This window comes from Patagioenas fasciata, unplaced genomic scaffold (genome assembly GCF_037038585.1).
Source record: "Patagioenas fasciata isolate bPatFas1 unplaced genomic scaffold, bPatFas1.hap1 Unplaced_1, whole genome shotgun sequence".
In the NCBI taxonomy this organism is placed as follows: domain Eukaryota; kingdom Metazoa; phylum Chordata; class Aves; order Columbiformes; family Columbidae; genus Patagioenas; species Patagioenas fasciata.
The window spans coordinates 4522057-4548006 of NW_027288510.1; the positions used below are offsets into that span (position 1 = coordinate 4522057).

Sequence of the window (25950 nt, forward strand, 5' to 3'; positions counted from 1 at the left end):
TGGCCTCGAGCGGCACGTCCTGTGGCGATGCGGTGCCGCTGGGGAGTGATTTGGGGTTCTGCTCCCTGCACAACAGCGTTTGGATTTCTCAAAGACAAGTGCAGCTTCAAGAATCCCGTGGCAGGTTCGCTCTGCTGTTCACTGCGTGGGGGAAATGCGCCAGGCCATGGTGCTGAGCTTCTCTCCTGTCCCCGCTCACGGAGCAGGCGGTCAGGATTCGTCCCTCCCTGATCACCGTTCCCCTGGAGTCCGTGCTTAAAGCTCCAGGGGCAAACTTCTCTGGTTCCACGTGGGCTTTGGTGCTGAGCTGCAGACGTTGTTCATTGTCCAGAGCCTTGCAGGTGCTGTTTTGCCTGGACGCAAATTCCTTTCTTCTCAGCGACGTGCAATACGGGCCTTGTCTGGTAAGTGTTCAGTGCGGTTTGTAGTTGTTTTGGTAGATATGAGCAGAACTTTGCAGCTTAAAGCTTTAGCAAATCCAGCTTGCCAAGTAACACGAAGCAAAGAGCATATTAAAAATCATACCAACTTATGTCCTAAAGAATTGATTATGTTTAGTGTGCATCTACTCAAGGTAAATGATTAATATTGAACTTAAATTGGGCTCATCCACTGACCTGTGAGCAGTAAAACCATTGCCACACAGCTCACTTATTTAGCAGGGAGAGCTCACAGCGGGCTCGCCCAGGCTGTCGTGTTCATGGAGCGAAGCGATGGGCTCGCAGTCTCATTGCGTGCGGTAGGAAAAGTGCGTCTGAGACTCGTGCGCTCACAAATCACCAGCGCTCATCTGCTCTCCTGCTTCCCCGTGGGTCTCCTGGCAGGAGTTCTTGGGCTGGTTACGGCTCAGCCCCTTCCCTCCTCTGCAGCCTGGACCAAACTGCTCTGGTTTGGCTGGGGGCGATTGGGGATCGAGTGCATCTGCCACCCCACACAGCCCAGAGAGAACGGAGCCAGCCAACGGGATCCTTTCCACAACATCCCCATAGACGCCTGGAGCAAGGAGCGTGGCACTGAGTGTGTCTGTGACACCCCCATCATGCACCGGCCGCTGGGAACACGGAGCGGGGCAGCAGACTGTTCAAGACTCTGCTCAGAGCAATGGGTGCTGGAGCTTTTAGAAACTGGGATGGAAACTCAGCAGCCAGGTGCCCAGGGCTGAGCTGGGCTGTGCCTCCCAGGGGACATCCTGACCCTCCCTGCCCTGGGTCACAGTGGGGCCCTTTGTGACGTCACCTGGTGACACCCATGCCCCGCATGTGCTCAGCGCCACTGTGACCCCAGCCCACACTGTCCGGCAGGACGGTACGGGACAGGGTGCGAGCACGGAGCTGGCGAGAGCCCCGAGCGTAGCCCACGTCTGTCGATCGGAGAATCTTCTTGGTTGGAAGCGACCCTTGAGATCATCGAGCCCAACCACAACCCGGCTCTGCTGCCCCGGCAGACTCTGCTGCCCCGGCAGACTTGGAGCAGGGAGATCCTGAGCTCAGCTCCCGTCTTTCCCCGACGAGGAGCACACGGGCGCATCCCACACCTTTCCCCGCTGCCTCTGGCAGAGCTGCAGCACCGAGGCGTTTGCCGAAGCGTCCGCCTTCCCCATCCTTAGTCCTTCCCTTTGACCGAAAAATGGCGGAGAGACCCCCCCTCCGACCCAGGCTGGCCTGGCAGGAGAGACCCCCCAGCCGCCCCCGGGTGGCCTGGCAGGAGAAGGCTGGGGGTCCCCAGGAGGCCAGATCTCCACCGCAGCCCAACCAGGTGGATGCGGCCCAGCCACCGCAGATGGGTGAGTGAGGGGCCCTGATTGCCTGGGCAGGGGGGGGCCCAGCGATCGCTCCCCGCTCCACACCAGGATCACGACTCCCCACACGCTGGCAGGGGGTTCCCATGGGTGGTGATGATGCTGCCTGAAGCCCAGGGCTGCTCCGAGCTGGGCGCCGGCCCCAGCGCAGCCCCTGCGGGCAGAGGGGACCCAGCTCCTGCTGCAGGGCACGGGCAGCGAGAGGCAGCTGGGCGGGCAGGAGGCACCGTGCTGCGGGACGGGGACCTTTCCTGCCCGTCTGAACCGAGTTCCTCACCCGCTGCACCGGGGGCTTTCCCCGTCCTGCCTGGCTCCAGCATCGCAGCCCCTCTGCCGGGCACCCTCCAGCCCCACACGCTCGGGGAGGCTGTGCCGGGGCAGCGGGTGTGGGGCTGGACGGGGGCAGAGCTCCTTCTGCCCTGTCCTGCCTGCAGACCCCCTGAGCAGCCCTCCCTGCTCTGCCCCTTTCTCAGATGCCGATTCGCTACGCGCGAATGGATTTCTACGGGGATACGTGGACTCCATCGTGTCCTTCCTCAGCAGCCCAGACAAGGTAACCGCAGCCGCTTTCAAGGCGGCTGAGCCGGCGTCTGCTGGCAGGGGCTGTGCTGCGGGTGCTGGAGGGAGCTGGCTGGGCAGAGCTGCTGCTCCCAGGTCTCTAATGGCGCTGCACCCCATGCTGCGGTGCCGCTGGCCGCGTGTCCCCATCTCACGCTCCCTGTTTGCCTCTCTGCTCCCTGGCTCTAGGAGGAGAGCCACAAGATCGGGTTTCTCATGGACATCCGCGACCTGTGCGACACCAGCAGGCGCCACCGCTCGCCAAGGGGCCTGGATGTCTTCTGCCAGAGATACGAGCTGGCAGAGAAGATCGAGGTGAGGGGACACCCGGCGGTGCTGGGGAAGGGATCGAGGACTCCGGCACCTGTGACAACAGCGCTGGGCAGGGCCGGGGGCTGGTGGCGCTGGGTCCCATCCCGGCTGTGCTCTCAGGTGCTGCTGGCAGAGGAGCCCAGGGCCCAGCTGCGCACGGCGCTGCGGCAGATCGCCATGCGTGCCATTGCCGAGCTGAGGTACCTGCCCATCCCTCCCGGGGACGCCTGCGCGAGGCCTCGAGGCACCGCTCCAGGTTCCAGCGTGCGACGGGCTGCTCGCTCTCTTTGCAGCGCCGTGGAGAGGGTGCTGGAGAGCAAGGAGACCAGGCTGCTCCAAGCCTGCTTCTCCAGTGTCTTCTTGCTCCCACCAGAAGTGGAGGACGTGGACCGTTACCTCTACTTAGAAGTAAGAGCTGCGTGAGCTCCAGGAGCCCCCGGTCCCTCTGTCTGCTCCCCTACCGCCCCGTGCCGCGATGTGACCAGAGATCCAAGGCAGGGCAGGGTCTCAGCTCTGCTGTCCCACCCTCACCCCTTCGTCCCCTGCCTGTGGGCCTGGCCACGTCCAGTTCTGCAGGCTGCTCTGCCCATAGCGGGTTATTGTCCCCTGGGTCTCTCCCGGGCACAGCGCAGCAGCGCTGGAGTCGTCCCTCGGTGCTGGGAGCACACATCAGTCCCCTGGGAGGGAGAGGGGTGGCAGGAAACACGACCACAACCCGTTGTGTTCTTGCAGACCGTGCGGTCCATGGACAACATGCTGGAGGCGTTGCTGCTCAACTCCGGCGCCTCCAGAGCCAGCGAGCTGCTGCACAACATCTTCCAGGTCTGGGGGTGCCGAGTTTGGGCTTCACCAGGGCTGTTCCTCACCCTGGGGGACAGGGTGGCCACTCTGGAGGTGACAGTGCCACCCGTGCCGTGCAGAGAGCGCTGCCGGGAGGGCGCCCACCTCCCCGGGGAACCAGGGCTGCCCTCCAGGCTCTTCCGCAGCGCAGTGGCCGCAGAGGTGGCATCCGCCTTCCTGCCTGGGCACAGGGCTGGCCCGGGGCGTTTGTCCCAAGCCTGCCAGGGACCCCAGGGCGAGAACCTCACTGCAGGCTTTGCTGGAGCCCTGGGGAATCCTTAATGGAGCGGCCAGTCCAGCAGAGGAGTTGAGCGGTGCTGCTTCTGCTGGAGCGGTGGCTGCTCCCAGGGCTCACCAGCAGCTTCTCTCTCCCCAGATGCTCTTGACCTTCGGCAGCTCCGGGAGAGAACACGTGCGGCAGAGGGCCCTGGGGAGGATTGAGGAGCTGAGCTTCGTGTTGGCTGAGAGCCCCACGCTGGGGGTAAGGAGCCAGGCGCCCTCCGGCCAGCCCGTCTGCCCATCCCTGCAGCCCAGAGCAGCCTGCAGCTCTCCCCACGCGGGGCTGCTGCCCACCCAGCTGCTCTGGGAGCCGTGACCGGCACGGCCTGGAAAGCCCTGCCTGCCCACGGAGCCCTGCACACGCGCTTGGGTTCAGGGCTTTGGCACCGGCTGCCTGCCCTCAGCCCTCCTGCCGTTCTGTCTCCCTCGCCCAGGGCTGGTGCCGCTCTGGGACAGACACACACGGCCCTGAGAGCCATAGGGACACCCAGATCCCAGAGCTGGGACAGCTGCCGGGGCATCTCCTGCTTTGCCGCAGCACCCACAGCACCGCCGGGCGTCCACGCGGGGCTGCGGGCACCGCCCGGCACGCAGCAGCACCAGGGCGCTCGGTGTGACTTGGCTGCGCTGCCTCCCTTCCTCCCTTAGCCCTTTGCAGAGCACCTCCAGCCTCCCGAGAGAACAGACCTGGTCCTGGTGTTGATCAAGGCGCTGACCGGCTCCAGCACCTTTGACAAGCAGGCGGCCACAAACCTGCTGGACATGGTGGAGAGAGACTGCGGGTTCTGGCTGGTGGATGTAAGTGGCCTTTGGCTGCACTGCTCTGCCCTTCGGCCCTGCCAGGCCTTGCTCTCCCTCCATCCATCTCTTCCTCCCAAATCCCGGTGAAGCGAAGCCACGTGAAGGCGACAGAGCGGGATGGGAAGGGCAGTGAGGAAACGGCTGCGCTCCAGTGGCAGCACCATCCCGACCTGTGTCCCCTCCAGGTGCCGAAGATCACGAGCTGCATCCACAAAACCCTGGGGTTCATCAGCACCGCGCCGGCCCGGCAGAGAGTGGCGTCCCTAATTGTCCCCATGGCTGACAAGTGCCCTGCGGAGGTGGTGTCCACGCTGCTGACAATCGCACCACCCGGAGACAGGTACTGGCCCCAAAAGCCGTGAGGGCTTGCTCCCTGTGGGGAGAGGGACGCAGAGCCAAGGGATCCTGCGGGACACCCCCGAGGAGCAGGACCCTCCATCCCACTGCGCTTCCCAGCCCCTGGGGTCACCAGGCCCGCAGCAGCCACAGCTGAGCGAGCCAGCCCAGAGCCCCCCACTGCGCTCCTGCCAGCCCCATAGAGCAGCAGCTCAGCCTCTGCTGCTGCCCGGGGCATCCCCAGCGTCCTGCAGCGCTGGCCCGGCCACGCTGCGCTGGCCCGGCTGCCCTGCTGACAGCGCTCTCCTGCAGCACTGCCCTGGCTCTGTGGGAGGTGATGTTCTCCGTGCCCCAGACCCTGCAGAACGTGTTGAAGGAGCTGCTCATCCAACTCCAGGACCGGCACTGTAGGGTCTTACATACATGCTGGGAGGACACGTCCATCCTCCGCTTGGCTGTGAGTCACTGGATAAAGCTCCCGGTGCCCCAGGAGCTGCACGGTGCAGGGAGCCCCACCAGCTCTGCCGGTCGCTCACTGCTGGCTTTGCTTTCAGATGCTGGCCAGCAGTGACCTGCAAGACGAGGAGTTTGCTGCAATGTACCTCGTCATGAGGTTTCTGAGGGAACAAAGTCCAAAGGTGCTCTCCCTGGTGCTCAGGGCCTTGATGACGCTGTCAGAGAGAGAAGAGATGGTGAGTAGGGTCATGCCAAGGGAGCCGTGGTGGCAGCCAAGGGTGCAGTGGGTTGGGGCTTGGCCTGGGCTGGCAGTGGCTGGGGTGCCTGCTCCAAGGGCCCTCCCTGCCATGGTGGGGCCTGGGGGGCTCTCCAGACATGGACCCGGTCCCAAGAGGGAAACTCTCTTCTTCATCCAGGCCAGAAAAATGAAGGTCATGCTGCCAGACCTGGCGTGGGTCCTGCAGTACGGCAATAACGTCATCAAGACCAAGGCTCTGGTGGTCTTCATAAACGTGATGGCTCAGCTGGAGAGGGAGGAGGCCAGCGCCATCGCCGTGCTGCTGGCAAACCTTCTCCTGCCCTTCTTTGATGACGTAAGGCTGATGTATAACCCTGAGCCTGGTGGGTGAGAACTGGGCAATGACAGCTGCCCTGCAGCCCAGGCACTGGAGCAGGGGCTTCTCCTCTGCTTTCCCCCCGGGGCTCTTGTGGGATGGGTTCTGGTTCTGCAGCCCAGCCCAGCTGCTCCCTGCCAGCTGCTCCCACAGCTCCTCCCCACCATGGCTGCTGGAGCTGGTGGGGATGCTGGGACGGCACTTTGAGGCACAGGCACTGCTGAACGAGTCTCTTGAGTGGCCCTTCATGCACCCAGGGCCGCAGATCTGGCCACAGCTGCAGTGTGCACAGTGCGCCCTGGAGCGTCCCCCCTCCCATCAGCCGTGCAGGAGCTCCTGCTCCCCGTGGGCAGGGAGCTGCTGGTGCTCAGGTCCTGCTGTGCTGCTCCCTCCCAGGAGCTGAGCCAGCTGAGAGAGAGCTCCATCGGCCTCTTCAGACACCTGATGAAGATGGTGGTGGGGAACGACAAGACAAAGATGAAGAACACGGTGCGACTTGGCCTGCTCCCTCTCTTCTTCCGCATGAGTGACCAAGTGCAGAGCGTGGCCAAGGTGCGGATTTCAAAGCTGAGCGGTGACGCAGGGAAGAGACCCCTGGGTGTTTGGGACCCCTGCTCCCTAAGGGCAGAATCACCCCGGGAGCAAAGCCCAGAGGAGGGGGACACCAGGTCTCCTGCCCCAACCGTGGTGCCATCTCCCAGCTTCTGCTGTCCCGTAGGTGGCCAGGGAAGCCCTCCTGGGTGCAGCAGAGCTCCTGAAATGGAAACAGCTCAGACACCTGGTACAGACTCAGCAGACATGGAGGATTGGAGAGAGCTTGGTGAGGACAACCCCCAAGGACCAGGGCCCAAGCTGGATGGGGGCTGCCCCACATGTCTGTGCTGTGGGCTCTGCAGAGGTGCCTCCCCTGCCCTCCTGCAGCCCCGAGCTGCGTCCTTGTTCCCTGAACTCAAGAACAGAGCCCCCAAGGGCTCTTCCCTCTGCCCCACACCCAGCAGGAGGGAGGGCGCTCAGCACCCCTGGGACCCCTCGGCCTGTGTCTCTCAGCCCCACAGGGCTCCTGGATGGGACACGGGAATGGTCGGAGGGGAAGGGGAACGTGGGTTCCTGGGAGGAGGGGCTGGTCCGGCCAGCTGGGGAGGGACAGGAGGTGCTCACAGCCCTGTGCTCTCTCCAGCTGGAGCGGGACAGGAGCAGGGCTCAAGAGCTCTTGAGCCAGAGCCTGCCGTACCTGAGGGACGCTCAGCCCAGCCTGCGAGAGGCGGCCCTGAGGTTCATCGGTGAGTCCCAGCCCCCGGGTCCCTCCTTGGGCACCGCTGCCCTGGCACCAGGAGCAGCCCTGTGGCTCCAGAGCCCCGGCTGCCCCGGGCAGGCCCTTGGCCTCCCCTCCCAGCCCTGCCCACGCAGGTGGCCGCGGTGGCCGCCTCGCTCGGTCCCAGCATCTCGGCTCCTGCTGTCCCCTGGGGTGGGCGCTGCGGAGGGGAGGGAGCAGGGGCTGATGGAGCTCTGTGCCCAGGGCTGGCTGCGCGGCACCTGAGGGACCCAAGCGAGGAGGAGCTGGCTGAGATCTGCAGAGGTGAGCAGGGAGCGCGGTCGGAGGGGACGCCTGGGGGTCTCTGTAGACATGGGAGCTCATCTGGGCTCTGCTTCTTTCCCTTGCAGCCATTCAGCCCCTGGAGGGGGACAGCGACCCCTCCGTCTGCTCCCTGGCAGCTCAGACCGTTGGCATCGTGTGCTCTTCATGGAAGCGGCCGAGGTCTCGATGGAGCCTGCGAGCCCTGTGCTGCTGGCGCTGACCCAGGACAGGAGCAGCTCTGCTGGGGAACACGGCTGGGGGGCAATAAAGAGCCCTTTGTGAAGTTGGGTTGGATGTCTGCCCTTCCCAAGGAGCCCAGAGCCGCTCTGAGGGCTCCGGTGTGGAGGGGTTGCTGGGAGATGGAGATTTGTTACCAAGAGACCCATAAGTGACCAACAGAGACCCAGAAGTCACACAAAGAGACCCATGAGTGACCAACAGAGACCCATAAGTGATGCATAGAGACCCATAAGTGACACATAGAGACCCATAAGTGATCAACAGAGACCCATAAGTGATGCATAGAGACCCATAAGTGACCAACAGAGACCCATAAGTGACACATAGTGATCCATAAGTGACCCACAGAGACCCATAAGTGACACATAGTCACCCATAAGTGACCCACAGAGACCCATAAGTCACACAAAGAGACCCATAAGTGACCAACAGAGACCCATAAGTGACCCACAGAGACCCATAAGTGACACATAGAGACCCATAAGTCACTCACACAGCCCCATAAGTGACTCAAAGAGACCCGTAAGTGCCCCATAGCGTCTCACCAGTGCCCCATAGAACCCCACAAGTTACTCATGGAGCCTCATAAGTGACTCTTAGTGATCCATAAGTGCCTGTCAGTGACCTCCAAGTGCCCCATAGTGACCCACAAGTTCCCCATACGTGCCCCAAAAGTGACCCATAAAGCCCCATAAGTGACCCATAGGTGCCCCATAGCATCTCCCCAGTGCCCCACAGAGCCCCATAAGTGACACATATAGCCCCATAAGTGGCCTATAGCGACCCATAAATGGCTTTGCGTGATTCACATTGAATCGGAGCGCCGAAGCCCCCTAAAGACCACCAGAGGACACTGCGCGTGATCAAAGTCGTTCCGAGGTGTTGCAATTGATGTTGCAATCAATGTTGAGTAACTATTTCATATCCTAACGATCCTAATGAATATATGAATATGTCTGTGAATGGACTGTATACATACTGTGCGACTGAGACTGACCGGGGAAGCTTTGGGTGCGAACCCCTGGTTTCCCAGCGCTGGAATAAAGCACCGCATGGAACTGCGCCCGTGGCTCCGGGTCCTGATCGCTGACACTAAGATGTTCAAGGTTTACAGACAGAACCAAATGAGGCACGGACTCTGAACCTGGAAAAGGGAAAAAGGTGGTTAAGTTCTGTGTAAAAAGTTATGAAACTTGTTTATGGAGTTATATTGACAGAGGCAACGAACATTTTAAGGGTTAAGCAACTACATAGTAAGGGCCTGCTAACGAGCTAACATTCTAAGCCACATAATTAATATCTAGTTTAGAGCTGTATGTACCCAATCGTGCTAAACAAGCAGGACTGCGTCAAATGCCGAGATCAGAAGTTTTACGGCACCAGCTGCAACCTTGAGGAGACGAGATCGCCAAGATTTCCAGCACAAAGGGGGCGCCAGGCCGGGTTCAACCGCCTTGGCCGCTTGGGTCCCAGCCCGTTCCTCACAATGAGCCAAAGGGGCAAAGCCCACTGTGAGGAGGCTGAGGAGCCTTCACCCAAAGACCCCAAGGACCCCTCCTCAAATGCACCCAGTGCCACTGCGCAGGAGAACAGGGGGCTCAGGGCTGTGGAAAGGGATCTGAGATCACCTCATGAATATGCACAGTTCTGGGGTCATTATGAATATGAACACTCACTGTAATTAACACACTTCCTGTTGTTAAAGGTGTGCGTGTTGGGCCGAGCGAATCCCCCGCGCACCCCGCGCTGTTTCGCTTGTGCTCTCATGAACCCGCGTTTAAAGAACACAATTAAAGAATTGGATTAAACAGCAGCGAGAGCCCGCAACGGGCGGCGGCGCCACCGCGGGGCTGCGCGGGGGCTGCACTGCGCAGGCGCGGAGCCGTCTCGGGGAGGGGAGGGACTTCCCTCTGGAAGGGGCACAGCCAATGGGCATCAGGAGGCCGCCTCCAGGCCAATGGCGGCTCGGGACGGGTGCTGAGGGACGGTGACGGGCCGGCTGTGTGGCCAATGGCGGTGCCGGGGGCGTGGCCATGCAGCCCGCCCCGGGAGCAGCGGCCCGGCCGTGGCGGTTCGTGCCCTGCTGCCGCCGGAGCGCCGCTGCCACGGGCGGGTCCTGCGGCTGCAGCGGCTGCGGGGGCGGGCGGGGGCCCGGGGCTGCGGCCCCGCTGGCCGGGGCCGGGCGGTCGCCGTGTTGCCCCCGGGCGGTCGCCGTGTTGCCCTCGGGCGGCAGTGGGGGGGTCCCGCTGGTCGCCCCCGCAGTTCCGCGGTTGAAAATCCTCCTCACAAGGCGCTGGGACCGCGATCGCCGCCAGTTCCGTCCCGGGTGAGCGGCGGGGGCGGATTTGGTTGTTGCGGGGGTTGTGGGGGCGCGGGGCGGGTCTGGGGGTGCAGGGGAGCTGTGGGGGTTGGGGTGCAGCCGGCAGGAGGGACCAGGTTTGGGGGGCCCTGGGTCCCTTTGCAGGGAGGGGAGGCCCTGCTGACCCTGCCTCCCCCAGCAAATCCCCCTGCGGGGCTCCCCCCGCCCCCCCGATCGGTCCCCGCCCCCCGCGACTCCCTCAAGTCCCCCTGAACCTCAATGCCCCTTTTTGACCCCAAAACAGCCCCAAATGTGCCCCCCAATGTCCCTTTAACACACCCTCCCCCCAGCCCCCCCGCACCAAGGCCTCCAGTGTATAAATTAAATGTGTAACATTAAACGCGACATTTGAACGTTAACTAAAAACCAACAAATGTTGACGTTTCGTTGAGGTTTTTGTCGAATTTTGGTTTCACGGAAGGGAGCGTTGTTGGAAATTTACTGCGATTAATGTTTTGCTTTAAAAACTTTTTGTATCTCAGAAGTGACCTGAACAGTTTGATAAAGAACATTTCAAATTAAATTAATTTCCCATTAAATTTCTTGGGATTAAACGTCCGTCAGAGGCAGTGGTGCTTAAACCCCACTTCATTGGTCCCTCTCCGCATTAAAAATCCATCATTAAACAGTTAAATATTTCCCGTAATTAAACCCCTGTGATCTCCATTCTGTAGTTTAAAGATGCGGTGACTGAGCGGTTGAACAGCCGATATCGCTCTGAGCGCGTGGCTCAATCTCTTGATTCATCTCAGTTCATCCCCACCAACCCCGTCGCCGTTCATGGGAAGGTACCCGGGTGGATGGAGGGGGCGGGCGGTGGGTGTGGGCTCCCTGGGCTTCAGCAAAGCCTCTGACACCGTCTGCACAGCATCCGCACAGCTGAGCTGGGGAGGGGTGCTCTGGGCAGTGGGGAGTGGGGGGTGCAAACTGGCTGAGAGGGAGAAGCCAGAGAGTGGTGGTCAATGGGCAGAGTCCGGTTGAGGCCTGGATCCAGTGCAGGGCCTCAGGGGCCAATATTATTCAATATATTCATTAACGATTCGGATGAGGGAATTGAGTGACTGTCAGCGAGTTTGCTGGGGACACCAAGCTGGGAGGAGTGGGTGACCCTGGAAGCTGTGCTGCCATCAGAGACCTGGACAGGCTGAGAGCTGGGGGGGATAACCTGGTGAGATTTAACAAGGGGAAGTGCAGAGTGCTGCACCTGGGCAGGAACAACCCCAGGGTCAGTATAGGCTGGGGAATGAGCTGTTAGAGAGCAGGGTAGGGAAAGGGAGCTGGGGTCCTGGGGACAGCAGGGTGACCATGAGCCAGCACTGGGCCCTTGGGGCCAGGAAGCCAATGGGACCTGGGGTGGGTTAGAAGGGGGTGGTCAGTAGGTCAGAGAGGTTCTCCTGCCCCTCTGCTCTGCCCTGGGGAGACCACCCCTGGAATATTGTGTCCAGTTGTGGCCCCTCAGCTCCAGAAGGACAGGGAACTGCTGGAGAGGGTCCAGCGCAGCCACCAAGATGCTGGAGGGAGTGGAGCATCTCCCGTGTGAGGAAAGGCTGAGGGAGCTGGGCTCTTTAGTTTGGAGGAGACTGAGAGGTGACCTTAGTAATATTTATAAATATGTAAAGGGTGAGTGCCAGGAGGATGGAGCCGGGCTCTTCTCGGTGGCAAACAACGATAGGACGAGGGGCAATGGGATCAAGCTGGAACACAAGAGGTTCCACTTAAATTTGAGAAAGAACTTCTTCCCAGTGAGGGTGGCAGAGCCCGGCCCAGGCTGCCCAGGGGGCTGTGGGGTCTCCTTCCCTGCAGACGTTCAGACCCCCTGGACATGTTCCTGTGCGACCTCTCCTGGGCGTTCCTGCTCCAGCAGGGGATTGCACTGGACGAGCTTTCGCGGTCCCTTCCAGTCCCAAACACACCGTGATACTGTGATGCTGTGATTTCTGTGCTAAATCCTTTCCTTTCCCCCCGTGCCAGTGGGGGGGACCCAGAGGACCCGCCCAGGCCCCCCCAGGTTTGTGGGAGCAGCACTGGGGAGGGGGCGCTTTTTCCCCCAGCTACGAATATAGAGACAATTTGTACAAAAGCTCTAAAGTGGGGGGGACGGCAACTCGGGGACCCCCAAACCACCACAGGGGGGGTCCACATCACCCCATGCGCCCCATCACTTTTGGGGTGTCAGAGCCCCCCCCCATGCAGCTGCCCCTCGGGGGTCCTGGGTGGGTTGTGAGGTCCCTGGGGGGCTGCAGGGGAGAAAGGGGGAAACCTGGGTTTGGGGGGGTCCCAGGGGTTCCTGCGAGTGGGTCTGCGGGGGTCTCAGTGGTTTCTGGGATCCCTGGGGGGTCCCTGAGATCAAAAAGAATTTGGAGGCTGGCGGGGAACTTTGTGAGGGGAAGAGTGAAACATCCCTTTTCCCTCTGTTTCACAGCCCCAGCTCAGCCCCAGCTCCTTCTCAGAGGCTCCGTTCAGCAGGGCCTAAAGCAGTGAACCAACGATTGGTTTCAGTTCCTTCCTCATGTCCCCCCTGAACCTCCCTCCTGCAGCTGGAAACCAGCACCCTGTGTCCCGTCGGAACAGCCCCGCTCGAAAGCCGCAGGATTACGTGGATCACGTCTCGGCTCAGCGGGGGCCTCGCTTGTGGCCTCTGCTCTGTTGGAGGGAAGAAGGGAGAAGGAAACCATTTCTGTTCTTGGTTCCAAACCAAATGTTTTACCTGGACGTTGGTGCATCTTGAGATGGGCCCTTGAGTCCTGCAGCTTCTCAGTCATTCCGAAGTGACCCTTGAACAGTGTTATACCCTGAAAATAAAAGCTTCAGAACAAATGTGAGGCCTTGCTGCTTATTTTAAACACGTTCTTTAAGCTTCAGTGACTGTTCGCTGCTGCCCTTATCTACGGTCACGCTGAGTAAAGCGGTACAGAAAGCTCAATGCATTCACGAGGTGTTGATGTCGACGTCTCATTGTCCGCGTTCTCTCCGAGAAAGCAAAAGTAACTCCAGACACTGATACCGTCCCAGCTCTGGCGCAAGGGGAAGCTGTGGAAACCACCTTCATGCGCCTGATGTCCCTCGTCCCTTCCCGGCCGTTTTGCTGCAGGGCACCAGACGATCGACACCTCTGGGTTGGTCACGGCCGTGATGGGAGCCGAGGGAAAACGGAAAGGGAAGGCTGGATCCCGTGGGAAATGGGGCCAAGAGTCAAGGACCGTGCTGCTGCTGATCCTCTTCGTCACTCGCTGGGAGGAAGGCGCCCGAGGGAAGGGAGAGAACGGCCACTGATGTCCCCCAGCGCGAGGTGGACGACGGTTCCTGGGGCAAAGAGGTGATCGCGGGCACGTGGGAAGGAAAAGATCCCGAAAACACCACGACAGCCCCGAGATGCCACATCCGGCTTCCCCCGAGCTCCCTCCCGGCTGTGCTCCGCACCTTCTCCTTCATCACCAGCACCTCCCGCCCCGCTGATCGCCCAGCTCGTGTCAGGCGGCTGGAGAACGTGGTTCAGGAACACTGGGCAGGACGGAGCCAGCGGGCAGGACGCGGCCAGCAGGCGCTCGCTGCTCTCCTGGACAGGCCGGCACGGAGCCCTGAGGAGCCCCTGGGTCCTGGTGCCGTGCTGGTCACAGCCTCGTGATGCTGCTGGGCGAGCGTCTCATCCTCCCCTGCTGCTCCTCCCATACAGGTATCTTTTTTCTCATTTCCTCCCCTCTTCTTTTCCTTTCCTTCATCATTTCCCCTTTTTCTGCCTTATACCCCTCTCAAGTCTCTTTCGCTGCTGTCGCCTCTTCTTTCTTCCTCTCTCCTTTCTGTTTTTTGCTCCCATCTTCCCTCCTGTCTTCATCATCCTCTCTCCATCTCCCTCTCCCTTTCCATCTCCTCCTCTCCTCCATATGTAATTAATATATATCCATATTCACATATTCTATATATTCATATAGAATTCTGTATATTCATGAAATGAATCCATTTCTTGGCTGAGCTGATGGAGTTAGTTCTGTCCTGTCAATTGCAAATCTGAATTCTCAGGACAGGACCAAGTGGGCTGAAAACGCGTTGCCGTGGCGGTCCTGGAGATGTGCCCAACGTGGGACACAATGGGGTCTCCCCGGAGGCTTCGCTTCTCTGCCCTTCCTCCCCTTCCCTTCCTCCTCTCCCCTTCCCTTCCTCCTCTCCCCTTCCCTTCCTCCTCTCCCCTTCCCTTCCTCCTCTCCCCTTCCCTTCCTCCTCTCCCCTTCCCTTCCTCCTCTCCCCTTCCCTTCCTCCTCTCCCCTTCCCTTCCTCCTCTCCCCTTCCCTTCCTCCTCTCCCCTTCCCTTCCTCCTCTCCCCTTCCCTTCCTCCTCTCCCCTTCCCTTCCTCCTCTCCCCTTCCCTTCCTCCTCTCCCCTTCCCTTCCTCCTCTCCCCTTCCCTTCCTTCCCTCCCCTTCCCTCGGAACCCCATTCTGGTTTGGGATGAAGGGACCTCTGCAGATCATCCAGTCCAACCCCCCTGCTCCCGCGGGGTCCCAGAGCAGATCACACAGGATCCCAGGGGTCTGAATGTCTCACAGAAGGAGACTCCACACCCGCTCTGGGCAGCCTGGGCCGGGCTCTGGCACCTCCCAGCAAGCAAGTTTCTCCTTACGTTCAGATGGAGCCTCCTGGGTTTCAGTCTGTGCCCGATGCCCCTCACCCCGGCGCTGGGCACCACTGAACAGAGTCTGCTCCATCCTGACACCCACCTGAGATATTGATCCCATTGATCACATCCCTCTCAGCTTCTCTTCTCCAGCTCAACAGCCCCATCTCTCTCAGTCTCTCCTGATCAGAATGATGCTCCAGACCCCTCAGCATCTCTGTGCCCCTCCACTGGACTCCCTCCAGTAACTCCTTGTCCTTCTTCAACTGGGGAGCCCAGAACTGGACCCAGAACTGCAGATGCAGCTTCCCCAGGGTGGAGCAGAGGGGGAGGATTCACCTCTCTCACCTGCTGCTCACACTCTTCTTAATAAATATCCCCCAGGTACCCTCGGCCTCGTGACCACAAGGACACATTGGTGACTTGTGGCCAACCTGATGTCACCCAGAACTCCCAAGTCCTTCTCGCAGAGCTGCTTTCCAGCGGGTCCACCCCCAAACCGTGCTGGTACTGGACCCCTGCTGCCCCAGGAGGGGCCGGTATTGCCCTGGTATTGCGATGGGTGGCACCAACGGCCCCGGTATCGCAATAGCGAGCACTGATGGTCCTGGTATCGCGACAGGTGGCAACAACAGCGCTGGTATTGTCACAACAGCAGTGACGACGGCCCCAGTATCGTGATGGGCAGCAATGATGGCCCCGGTATCACGATGGGTGGCACCGACGGCCCCGGTATCGCGATGGGTGGCACCGACAGCCCCGGTATCGCGATGGGTGGCACCGACAGCCCCGGTATCGCGATGGGTGGCACCGACAGCCCCGGTATCGCGATGGGTGGCACCGACGGCCCCGGTATCACGATGGGTGGCACCGACGGCCCCGGTATCACGATGGGTGGCACCGACAGCCCCGGTATCGCGATGGGTGGCACCGACGGCCCCGGTATCACGATGGGTGGCACCGACGGCCCCGGTATCACGATGGGTGGCACCGACGGCCCCGGTATCGCGATGGGTGGCACCGACAGCCCCGGTATCGCGATGGGTGGCACCGACGGCCCCGGTATCGCGATGGGTGGCACCGACAGCGCCCTAACGTGGTGCTCATCAGTAAGAAGGGAGGGAAGGGGGTTGCAGGGCAGCCATCGCTCGGGGTCTGCGGGATCTCCCTGTGCTTGTGGGAGCCCACGAGTCTTTGCATCACGCCTTGCGTTTTATTCTCTCTTCCTCTTTCAATTACTTATCTCACTTGTTTTTTTTTATCTTAGCCCATGAGTTTTCTTATTTTGCTCCTCATATTCTTCATTCCCATCCTACTGAGGGGTGCGTGGGGCTGCTCTGCCAGCCCCGGCTGCCCCACCGCAGCTCCCCAGGCCCTCACGTCTCCCATCCCAGCAACAGCAGTGGCCGCGGCACTGATTTCTTTCCTCTCCCTTTTGCAGCCTCCTTGCGCTCGTCCTCTCCACGCCGATCTCTCCTGGCTTCCTCCAGCTGCTGTGTCCTCTGGGTAAGTGCAGCTCGACCCCTCCCAAGATGCTCTCGAGTTGGCTGGGGTTTCTAAAACAGAGGGAAAAGGGATGTCTCACTTTTCCTCATGCAGTTTCCTCCCAGACCCCTTTTACCCCCTGCGCTCTCCACAGACCCCAGTTACCGTTTCTGTTCGATGGGGAACATCTCACTGTGCTGTGCATGGCCAAGACGATGAGGACTCTGGACAGGAAATCCCTTCCAAGCGCAGCTTTCCTCTCACCGTTGGGCAGCGACAACAGCCCCGGTATCGCGACAGCAGCACCGACAGCCCCGGTATCGCGACGGATGGCACCGACAGCCCCGGTATCGCGACAGCAGCACCGACAGCCCCGGTATCGCGACAGCAGCACCAACAGCCCCGGTATCACGACGGATGGCACCGACAGCCCCGGTATCGCGACGGGCAGCAGTGATGGAGCTGGTATTGCGACGGCAGCACCGACGGCCCTGATATTGTGATGGGCAGTGACAGGGGCCCTGGTATCGTGATGGGCAGAACCAACAGCTCCAGTATCGTGATGGGCAGCACTGACGGTCCCAGTATTGTGACGGCAGCACCGACAGCACCGGTATCGCGATGGGTGGCACCAACAGCCCCGGTATCGCAATGGGCAGCAACAACGACCCCGGTATCGCGAAGGGCGGCACCGACGGCCCCGGTATCGCAATAGGGAGCACTGATGGTCCTGGTATCACGACAGGTGGCAACAACAGCGCTGGTATCGTCACAACAGCAGTGACGACGGCCCCAGTATCGTGATGGGCAGCAACGATGGTCCTGGTATCGCGATGGGTGGCACCGACGGCCCTGGTATCGCAATGGGTGGCACCGACGGCCCCGGTATCGCGATGGGTGGCACCGACGGCCCCGGTATCGTGACAGCAATAAATCTCAAGACCTCCCAAAATAAATCCCCCTTCCATCCCTCCAGGTGTGACAAGACCCTTAATTAACTTTTCATTAATCAAACAACTCAACCCCCCCGTTGTCACAAATCGCTGCATTAACGAACTTCAACTCATTCCAGAACCCAGTTTATTAAGCAAAGCAGAAAGCGCGTTAAACAGAAAGAAAAACACCAAACCCCCTGTTTCTCGGCTCAGATCGGGGCGCTTTACGGCACCATTTTGCCACCATTTCCCTTTCCGGTTCTTCCCACCGCGAGCAGCCGCTGCCCGTTGATCTCACAGCGGCGTTTTTTCCCAATCTCACAGGATTTCAGCCCAGTTCCGGCCCCGTTTCATGCGCCCCCTGGTGCCGGAGATGACGATCGGGCGCCAGCTCTTCCCATCAGACCCGATGCCGAGAAACCAAACCCCCCGTGGTCGCTTCTTCAAACACACGCGCAGATTCACCCCTTTTCTCCCCAAAAATCCCCCTCTGGATGCGCCGTCCGGTGGGAAAGCCGACGGTGGTTTCGGCGCGGGGGTTTCCTGAGGGCGCAAACCTACCCCGGGCGCTGCTCCGGCGCTGCGATCCCCATTTCAGCTGGTTCCTCAATTTTAAGGCGCTTCGGGGGCGGCTCGGTCCCGGCTTGCGGCTCCAGCATCGCCATTTCGGATGGTTTGTCCTCAATTCTCGAGCGTTTTGGGGGCTGCTTGGTCCCGGCCTGCGGCTCCGGCACCGGTGCTGCAATCGCCATTTCAACTGGTTTCTCCTCAATTTTAGGACGTTTCAGGGGCGGCTCGGTCCCGGCCTGCGGCTCCGGGATCACCATTTCGGCTGGTTCCTCTTCAATTCTCAAGCGCTTCAGGGGTGGCTTGGTCCCGGCCTGCGGCTCCAGCATCGCCATTTCAGCTGGTTTCTTCTCAATTTTGCAGCACTTTAGGGGCAGCTCGGTCTCAGCCTGCGGCTCCTGCACCACAATCACCATCTCGGCTGGTTTATCCTCAATTTTCAAAGGGTTTGGGGGCGGCTCGGTCCCATCCTGCAGCTCTGGTGCTGGCACCACAATCTCCATTTCAGCTGGTTCCTCCTCAATATTCAGGCACTTTGAGGGTGGCTCCGTCTCAGCCTGCGGCTCCGGCATCGCCATTTCGGCTGCTTTCTCCTCAGTTTGAAAGCATTTTTGGGGCGGCTCGGTCCCGGCCTGCGGCTCTGGCTCCGCAATCACCATTTCAGCTGATTTTTCCTCAATTTGAAAGCCCTTTGGGGTCGGCTCAGTCCCAGCCTGTGGCTCCGGTGCCGGCGCCACAATCGCCATTTCAGCTGGTTGGTCTTCAATTTCCAAGTATTTTGGGGGTGGCTCGGTCCCATCCTGTGGCTCCGTCACCACAATCTCCATTTTAGCTGGTTCCTCCTCTATTTCCAGGCACTTTGGTGGTGTCTCGGTCCCGGTCTGCAGCTCCGGCACCGCCATCACAATTTCAGCTGGTTCCTCCTCAATTTCCAAGTATTTTGGTGGTGGCTCAGTCCCGGCCTGCAGCTCTGGCTCCGGAATCGCCATTTCAGCTGGTTCCTCCTCAATCTTCAAGCATTTTGGGGGCATCTCAGTCTCATCCTGCGGCTCCGGCACCGGTGCCACAATCACCGTTTCAGTTGGTTTCTCCTCCATTTTAAAGCGCTTTGGGGGCGGCTCGGTCCCGGCCTCCGGCTCCGGCGCTGCAATCACTGTTTCGGTTGGTTCCTCATCAATTTTAAAGCCCTTCAGGGGCGGCTCAGTCCCAGCCTGCGGCTCCGGCGCCTCAATCACCGTTTCAGCTGGTTTCTCCTCCATTTTCAGGTATTTTGGTGGTGGCTCGGTCTCAGCCTGCAGCTCTGGCTCCGGCATCGCCATTTCCGCTGGTTTCTCAATTTTGAAGCGCTTTATGGGCAGCTCGGTCCCGACCTGCGGCTCCAGCTCCACAATCTCCATTTCGGCTGGTTTCTCTTCAATTTTCACACACTTTGGGGGCGGCTTCATCCTGGCCTGCGGCTCTGGCTCCACATTCACCACTTCGGCGGGTTTGTCCTCGATCTTCAAAGGCTTCAGGGGTGGCTCAATCCCGGCCTGCGGCTCCGGCGCCACAATCACAATTTCAGCTGGTTCCTCCTCAATTTTTAAGCGTTTCAGGGGTGGCTCCGTCCCGGCCTGCAGCTCCAGCTCCGGCATGGCCATTTCACCTGGTTTCTCCTGGATTTCAAAGCATTTTGCGGGTGGCTCGGTCCCCACCTGCAGCTCCGGTGCCACAATCACCATTTCAGCTGCTTTCTCCTCTATATTCAGGCACTTTGGGGGCAGCTCAGTCCCGGCTTGCGGATCCGGCTCCGGCGCCGCAATCTCCATTTCGGTTGGTTTCTCCTCAATTTGAAAGCCCTTTGGGGTCAGCTCAGTCCCGGCCTGTGGCTCTGGTGCTGGTGGCACAATCACCATTTCGCCTGCTTTCTCCTCAATTTCCAAGTATTTTGGGGGTGGCTCAGTCCCAGCCTGCGGCTCCGTCACCACAATCACCATTTCAGCTGCTTCCTCCTCTATTTTCAGGCACTTTGAGGGTGGCTCGGTCTCAGCCTGCAGCTCCGGCACCGGCATCACCATTTCAGCTGGTTTGTTCTCAATTTCCAAGTATTTTGGTGGTGGCTCAGTCCCGGCCTGCAGCTCCGGTGTCAAAATCACCATTTCAGCTGCTTTCTCCTCTATTTCCAGGTATTCTGGTGGTGGCTCGGTCTCAGCCTCCGGCTCCGGTGCCGCAATCTCCATTTCAGGTGGTTTGTCCTCAATTTTCGCACACTTCAGGGGCTGCTCCGTCCCGGCCTGCAGCTCCGGCTCCGCAATCACCTTTTCAGCTGCTTTCTCCTCCATTTCCAGGCAGTTTGGAGGCGGCTCGGTCCCGGCTTGCGGCTCCGGCACCGGCACCGCCATTTCACCTGGTTTGTCTTCAACTTCCAAGTATTTTGGGGGTGGCTCAGTCCCCATCTGCAGCTCCGGCACCGGTGCCAAAATCCCCATTTCGGCTGGTCTGTCCTCAATTTTAACGCATTTTGGGGGCGGCTCAGTCCCCACCTGTGGCTCCAGTGCCATAATCACCATTTCAGCTGGGTTTTCCTCAATATTCAGGCACTTTGGGGGCGGCTCAGTCCCAGCCTGCGGCTCTGGTGCCACAATCCCCATTTCGGCTGGTTTGTTCTCAATTTCCAAGTATTTTGGGGGTGGCTCGGTCCCCATCTGCAGCTCCGGCACCGGTGCCAAAATCCCCATTTCAGCTGGTTTTTCCTCAATTTTCAGGCACTTCGGGGGTGGCTCAGTCTTGGCCTGCGGCTCTGGCACCACAATCTCCATTTCGGTTGGTTTGTCCTCAAATTTCAGGTATTTTGGTGGTGGCTCAGTCCCGGCTTGCAGCTCTGGTCCCGCAATCACCATTTCGCCTGCTTCCTCCTCAATTTTGAAGCACTTTAGGGGCAGCTTGGTCTCAGCCTGCGGCTCCAGCGCCACAGTCGCCATTTCAGCTGGTTTCTCCTCAATTTTCACACATTTCAGGGGTGGCTTGGTCCCCGTCTGCGGCTCCGTCACCACAGTCACCATTTCAGCTGCTTTCTCTTCAATTTCCAAGCCCTTTGGAGTCAGCTCGGTCCCCACCTGCAGCTCCCGCGCCCGGTGCCACCTCATGTGTGCGTTCTTGCCCCGCATCGTGGCAAACGCCCTGGAAACGGGGCGGAAAACCCAGGTTTTAGTGCTTTTTGGCTTCACCCTCTCTGGGTGCGTTTTGGCGCGGGTCCGGCGCCGTTTCTCGGCTCCGCGCCGGGTGGCTTTAACACCTTTTAACCTCTTTATCCCCAAATAAGCAACAACTCACCTGCCGCACTCAGTGCATGGAAAGGACTCCCCGGCGCCCTCATTTTGGGCCATTTGCTGCTTCATTTTGGCCCTTTCCTCGGGCGAGGGACGGGGCTTCTTCTTCGGGGGCTGGAAAGTGGCCTGGAAAGCAGAGATTCCCCTCATTCCCCCCTTTCACCAAAGGTCGAGAGCACTGAGAATAAACCAGCTTGGAAACAAGACCCTATGGAACAGCCCATAGAGACAACTCAGCCAGGTGAGGCTAAAAGAGCCAAAACCGGCTCTTTTTGTGACACAAACCACCGCTTTTTGGCAGGGAACGCACAGCAATTCCCTTCGGCAGCAAAGCCAAAACCACAGAATATCCCCCAAACCATTCAAACCCCACCAGGATCGTTAATACCTGGAATCACTGCAATCAACCTGCAGCCAATCGAGCCCATTTCGGGCCCAAAAAGCCGCTTTTTTGGCCTCAAGGCGGTTTTCCCGTGGCGCAAATTCCGCGTAAACGCGTTTTCTACCTTCTCCTCGGCCTTTTCCTTGTTTCTCTTGGCTTTTTTGCCCGTCCCTTTTGCTCGGTAGGACTTGAGTTTGGTCGTTTTCTTCCAGGTGTAGTAATATTCAACACACTGGGCCACAGTCTTAGTCTGGACCTAAGCGAGGGGATAGGGGCGGTTTAGGATGGAAACGCCGCGGTAAATCACATTTACGCCTCGTTTTGTCTCATTCCGGTGCCTTTTTTGCAGCGTTAAGCAGCAAAATGACATTTGGAGAATGGGAGTTCGATGCGTGACTCAAAAACGCGGCTTTTTGGGTTAAAAACGGATGATTTTGGGGGATTTACCTTCTTGTGGATGCGATAAAAGTCCTTCTTGTGGGTGGCAAAAGCACGGTGGAAAAGCTGCTGCTCCAATGGTGTCCACGTGTCCGAGCCTGCGGGGCAATGAGCGGGTTCGTTATGGGGAACGCAATTAGCAAATGGGGCGGGGGGGTCGTTATCGGCACCCCAAGATGTTTAAATCAGCGTGGAAAGGGTATCGTGGTGTCTGTTTGTGTCCTGGGGGGGAATGGGCCCCGTTCCTCGTTTACCTGCGTAATGATAATTGGCCAGAGGGTCCGATTCGGACTTGGGGGGCCCCCCCGAAAGCAGCATCTCCAGCGCCTTCTGCAAGAGGAAGAGGCTCGGGGTTCCCCTTCCATTCGGAGCAGGACGCCCCAAGATGTGATTTTGGGGGTTTTGGGTGATATCGGGGGGTTTTGGGGAGATATCGGGGGGTTTGGGGGAGGTATTGGGGGGTTTTGGGGTGATATCAGGGGGCTTTGGGGTGATATAGGGGGGTTTTGGAGAGATATCGGGGGGTTTTGGAGAGATATCATGGGGATTTGGGGTGATATCGGGGAGGTTTTGGGGTGATATCGGGGGGTTTGGGGGAGATATCAGGGGGTTGTGGAGTGATATTGGGGGCATGGGGGTGATATTGGGGCTTTTGGGGGTGATATCAGGGGGTTTGGGGTGATACCGGGGGGTTTTGGGGTGATATCAAGGGGTTTTGGGGAGATATCGGGGTTTTGGCGTGATATCGGGGGGTTTTGGGCAGATACCGGGGGGTTTTGGGGTGACATCGAAGGTTTGTAGGGTGACATCGGGGGGTTTTGGGGTGATATCCGGGGGTTTGGGGTGATATCGGGGGCTTTTGGGGTGATATCAAGGGGTTTTGGGGAGATCTCAGGGGATTTTGGGGTGATATCAGGGGGTTTTGGGGTGATATTGGGGGGTACTGGGGTGATATCAGGAGGTTTTCGGGAGATATCAGGGGGTTTGGCGGTGATATCGGGGGCTTTTGGGGAGATATCAAGGGGTTCTGGGGGGATATCAGGGCGTTTGGGGTGATATCGGGGGCTTTGGGGTGATATCAGGGGGTTTTGGAGTGATATCGGGGGCATAGGGGTGATATTGGGGCTTTTGGGGTGATATCGGGGGGCTTGGGGGTGATATCGGGGGCTTTTGGGGTGATATTGGGGGCTTTGGGGAGATATCGGGAAGTTTGGGGAGATATTGGGGGGTTTGGGGAGATACCGGGGGGTTTTGGGGAGATATCAAGGGGTTTTGGGGAGATATCAAGTGGGTTTGGGGTGATAACGGGGGGGTTTGGGGTGATATCAGGAGATTTTGAGGTGATATCGGGGGGTTTGGGGAAATATCAAGGGGTTTTGGAGTGATATCGGGGGCATGGGGGTGATATTGGGACTTTTGGGGGTGATATCGGAGGGTTTTGGGGTGATATCGAGGGGTTCTGGGGTGATATCAAGGGGATTTGGGGAGATATCAGGGGGTTTTGGGGTGATATCGGGTTGTTTTGGGGAGATATCGGGGTGTTTTGGGGAGATATCAGGGGATTTTGGGGTGATATCGGGGTTTTGGGGTGATATCAGGGGGTTTGGGGTGATATTGGGGCTTTTGGGGTGATGTCGGGGGTTTGGGGAGATATCGGGGGGTTTTGGGGAGATATCAAGGGGTTTTGGGGAGATATCAAAGGGGTTTGGGGTGATGTCGGGGGCTTTTGGGGTGATATTGGGGTGTTTGGGGAGATATCGGGGGGTTTTGGGGAGATATCAGGGGGTTTTGGAGTGATATCGGGGGCATGGGGGTGATATTGGGGCTTTTGGGGTGATATCGAGGGGTTCTGGGGTGATATCAAGGGGTGTTGGGGAGATATCAGGGGGTTTTGGGGAGATATCATGGGGATTGGGGTGATATCGGGGAGGTTTTGGGGTGATATCCGGGGTTTGGGGTGATATCGGGGGTTTTGGGGAGATATCGGGGGTTTGGGGAGATACCAGGGTGTTTTGGGGCAATATCAGCGGTTTTGGGGTGATATCGGGGCTTTTGGAGTGATATCGGGGGCATGGGGGTGATATTGGGGCTTTTGGGGTGATATCGGGGGGCTCTGGGGTCACATCAAGGGGTTTTGGGGAGATATCAGGAGGTTTTGGGGTGATATTGGGGGGTTTGAGGGAGATATCGGGGGTTTTGGGGAGATATCGGGCGTATGGGGGCGATATTGGGGGGCTTTGGGGGTGATATTGGGGGGTTTGGGGTGATATCAGGGGGTTTGGGGTGATATCGGGTGGTTTTGGGGTCACTCACCATCAGGTCGCCGCGCGCTGCGTGCAGGCAGTGCAGGGCCAGCTCCAGGTTGGGGACGGCGCCGGGGACGGCGCTGGAGCTCCCAGGGATGGCGCTGGAGCTCCCGGGGATGGCGCTGGAGCTCCCGGGGATGGCGCTGGAGCTCCCGGGGACGGCGCTGGAGCTCCCGGGGACGGCGCTGGAGCTCCCGGGGACGGCGCTGGAGCTCCCGGGGACGGCGCTGGAGCTCCCGGGGACGGCGCTGGAGCTCCCGGGGACGGCGCTGGAGCTCCCGAGGATGGCGCTGGAGCTCCCGGGGACGGCACTGGAGCTCCCGGGGACGGCACTGGAGCTCCCGGGGATGGCGCTGGAGCTCCCGGGGATGGCGCTGGAGCTCCCGAGGATGGCACTGGAGCTCCCGGGGATGGCACTGGAGCTCCCGGGGACGGCACTGGAGCTCCCAGGGATGGCACTGGAGCTCCCGAGGATGGCACTGGAGCTCCCGAGGATGGCACTGGAGCTCCCGAGGATGGCACTGGAGCTCCCAGGGACGGCACTGGAGCTCCCGGGGATGGCACTGGAGCTCCCGAGGATGGCACTGGAGCTCCCAGGGATGGCGCTGGAGTTCCCGAGGATGGCACTGGAGCTCCCGGGGATGGCACTGGAGCTCCCAGGGGTGGCGCTGGAGCTCCCAGGGACGGCACTGGAGCTCCCGAGGATGGCACTGGAGCTCCCAGGGACGGCACTGGAGCTCCCGATGATGGCACTGGAGCTCCCAGGGATGGCACTGGAGCTCCCGAGGATGGCACTGGAGCTCCCAGGGACGGCACTGGAGCTCCCAGGGATGGCACTGGAGCTCCTGGGGATGGCGCTCGAGTTTCCAGGGATGGCACTGGAGCTCCCAGGGATGGCACTCGAGCTCCTGGGGATGGTGCTGGAGTTCCCCAGGATGGCGCTGGAGCTCCCGGGGATGGCACTGGAGCTCCCGGGGATGGCGCTGGAGCTCCCGGGGATGGTGCTGGAGCTCCCGGGGATGGTGCTGGAGCTCGCCATGGACAGCAGGGTCAACACTGCAACCGACACGGGGTGGGGGAAACGGGGTGATGGGACATGGGGATGTTGGGGTTCAGGGGGGAAATGGGGTGATATGAGGTGGGGATGTTGGGGTTTGGGGGGGAAAGGGGGATGTGACATGGGGGTGTTGGGGGAAAGGGGGATGTGACATGGGGGTGTTGGGGTTTGGGGAAAGGGGGATGTGACATGGGGATGTTGGGGTTTGGGGAAAGGGGGATGTGACATGGGGGTGTTGGGGTTTGGGGGTGGAAATATGGGATCCAACAAGGAAAAGCTGGGGTTTTTCAAGGAAAAGCGTGATACGACAATGGGTACGATTCAAGGAAAAGTTGGAGTTGGTCAAGAAAAGATGCGATATGATAAAGGAAATGTTGGGGTTTGTCAAGAAAAGGTGCAATAGGACAAGGAAAAGTTGGGTTTTGTTGAGAAAAGACATGATAGGACAATGGAAACGTTGGGTTTTGTCAAGAAAAGACACGATAGGACAAGCAAAAGTTGGGTTTATGTCAAGAAAAGACACGATAGGACAAGGAAAAGTTGGGTTTGGTTGAGAAAAGATGCGATAGGACAAGGAAAACTTGGAGTTGGTCAAGATAAGACGCAATAGGACATGGAAAAGTTGGGTTTATGTCAAGAAAAGACAATAGGACAAGGAAAAGTTGGCTTTTGTCAAGAAAAGACACGATAGGTCAA

General features: G+C 59.5%; 4 protein-coding genes across 5 annotated transcripts; 3 read left to right on the forward strand and 1 right to left on the reverse strand.

Annotated features, from left to right (window-relative positions):
• The first annotated feature begins 1500 nt into the window (after positions 1–1500).
• On the forward strand, positions 1501–3091 carry LOC139826696 (uncharacterized). Its single transcript, XM_071803104.1, has 4 exons — positions 1501–1783; positions 2272–2351; positions 2546–2671; positions 2789–3091. Exons 1-4 carry the CDS (start codon positions 1627–1629, stop codon positions 3089–3091), a joined length of 666 nt encoding a protein of 221 aa, XP_071659205.1. The 5' UTR covers positions 1501–1626.
• Positions 3092–3368: 277 nt separating this feature from the next.
• LOC136115811 (maestro heat-like repeat-containing protein family member 7) lies at positions 3369–7805 on the forward strand. Of its 2 annotated transcripts, XM_071803114.1 has the most exons (12): positions 3370–3490; positions 3885–3989; positions 4436–4585; positions 4774–4928; positions 5237–5381; positions 5479–5616; positions 5797–5973; positions 6391–6546; positions 6713–6814; positions 7172–7274; positions 7511–7570; positions 7657–7805. In XM_071803114.1, the coding sequence occupies exons 1-12, from the start codon at positions 3413–3415 to the stop codon at positions 7788–7790; spliced, it is 1503 nt and encodes a 500-aa protein (XP_071659215.1). In that variant the 5' UTR covers positions 3370–3412; the 3' UTR covers positions 7791–7805. The 2 variants fall into 2 exon arrangements, with proteins under 2 accessions (XP_071659217.1, XP_071659215.1); XM_071803116.1 differs by lacking the exon at positions 4436–4585 and having other exon boundaries at positions 3369–3490.
• A 1933-nt stretch (positions 7806–9738) lies between these two features.
• LOC139826697 (uncharacterized) lies at positions 9739–17232 on the forward strand. The gene is made up of 4 exons (XM_071803105.1): positions 9739–9742; positions 9850–10136; positions 16218–16282; positions 16416–17232. Exons 1-4 carry the CDS (start codon positions 9739–9741, stop codon positions 16762–16764), a joined length of 705 nt encoding a protein of 234 aa, XP_071659206.1. The 3' UTR covers positions 16765–17232.
• Positions 17233–17524: 292 nt separating this feature from the next.
• Positions 17525–24329, reverse strand: LOC139826698 (uncharacterized). Its single transcript, XM_071803106.1, has 8 exons — positions 24205–24329; positions 22146–22221; positions 21901–21989; positions 21578–21709; positions 21076–21197; positions 19080–20922; positions 18837–18974; positions 17525–17557 (listed from the first exon to the last, which is right to left on the reverse strand). Exons 1-8 carry the CDS (start codon positions 24205–24207, stop codon positions 17525–17527), a joined length of 2436 nt encoding a protein of 811 aa, XP_071659207.1. The 5' UTR covers positions 24208–24329.
• Positions 24330–25950: the final 1621 nt, after the last annotated feature.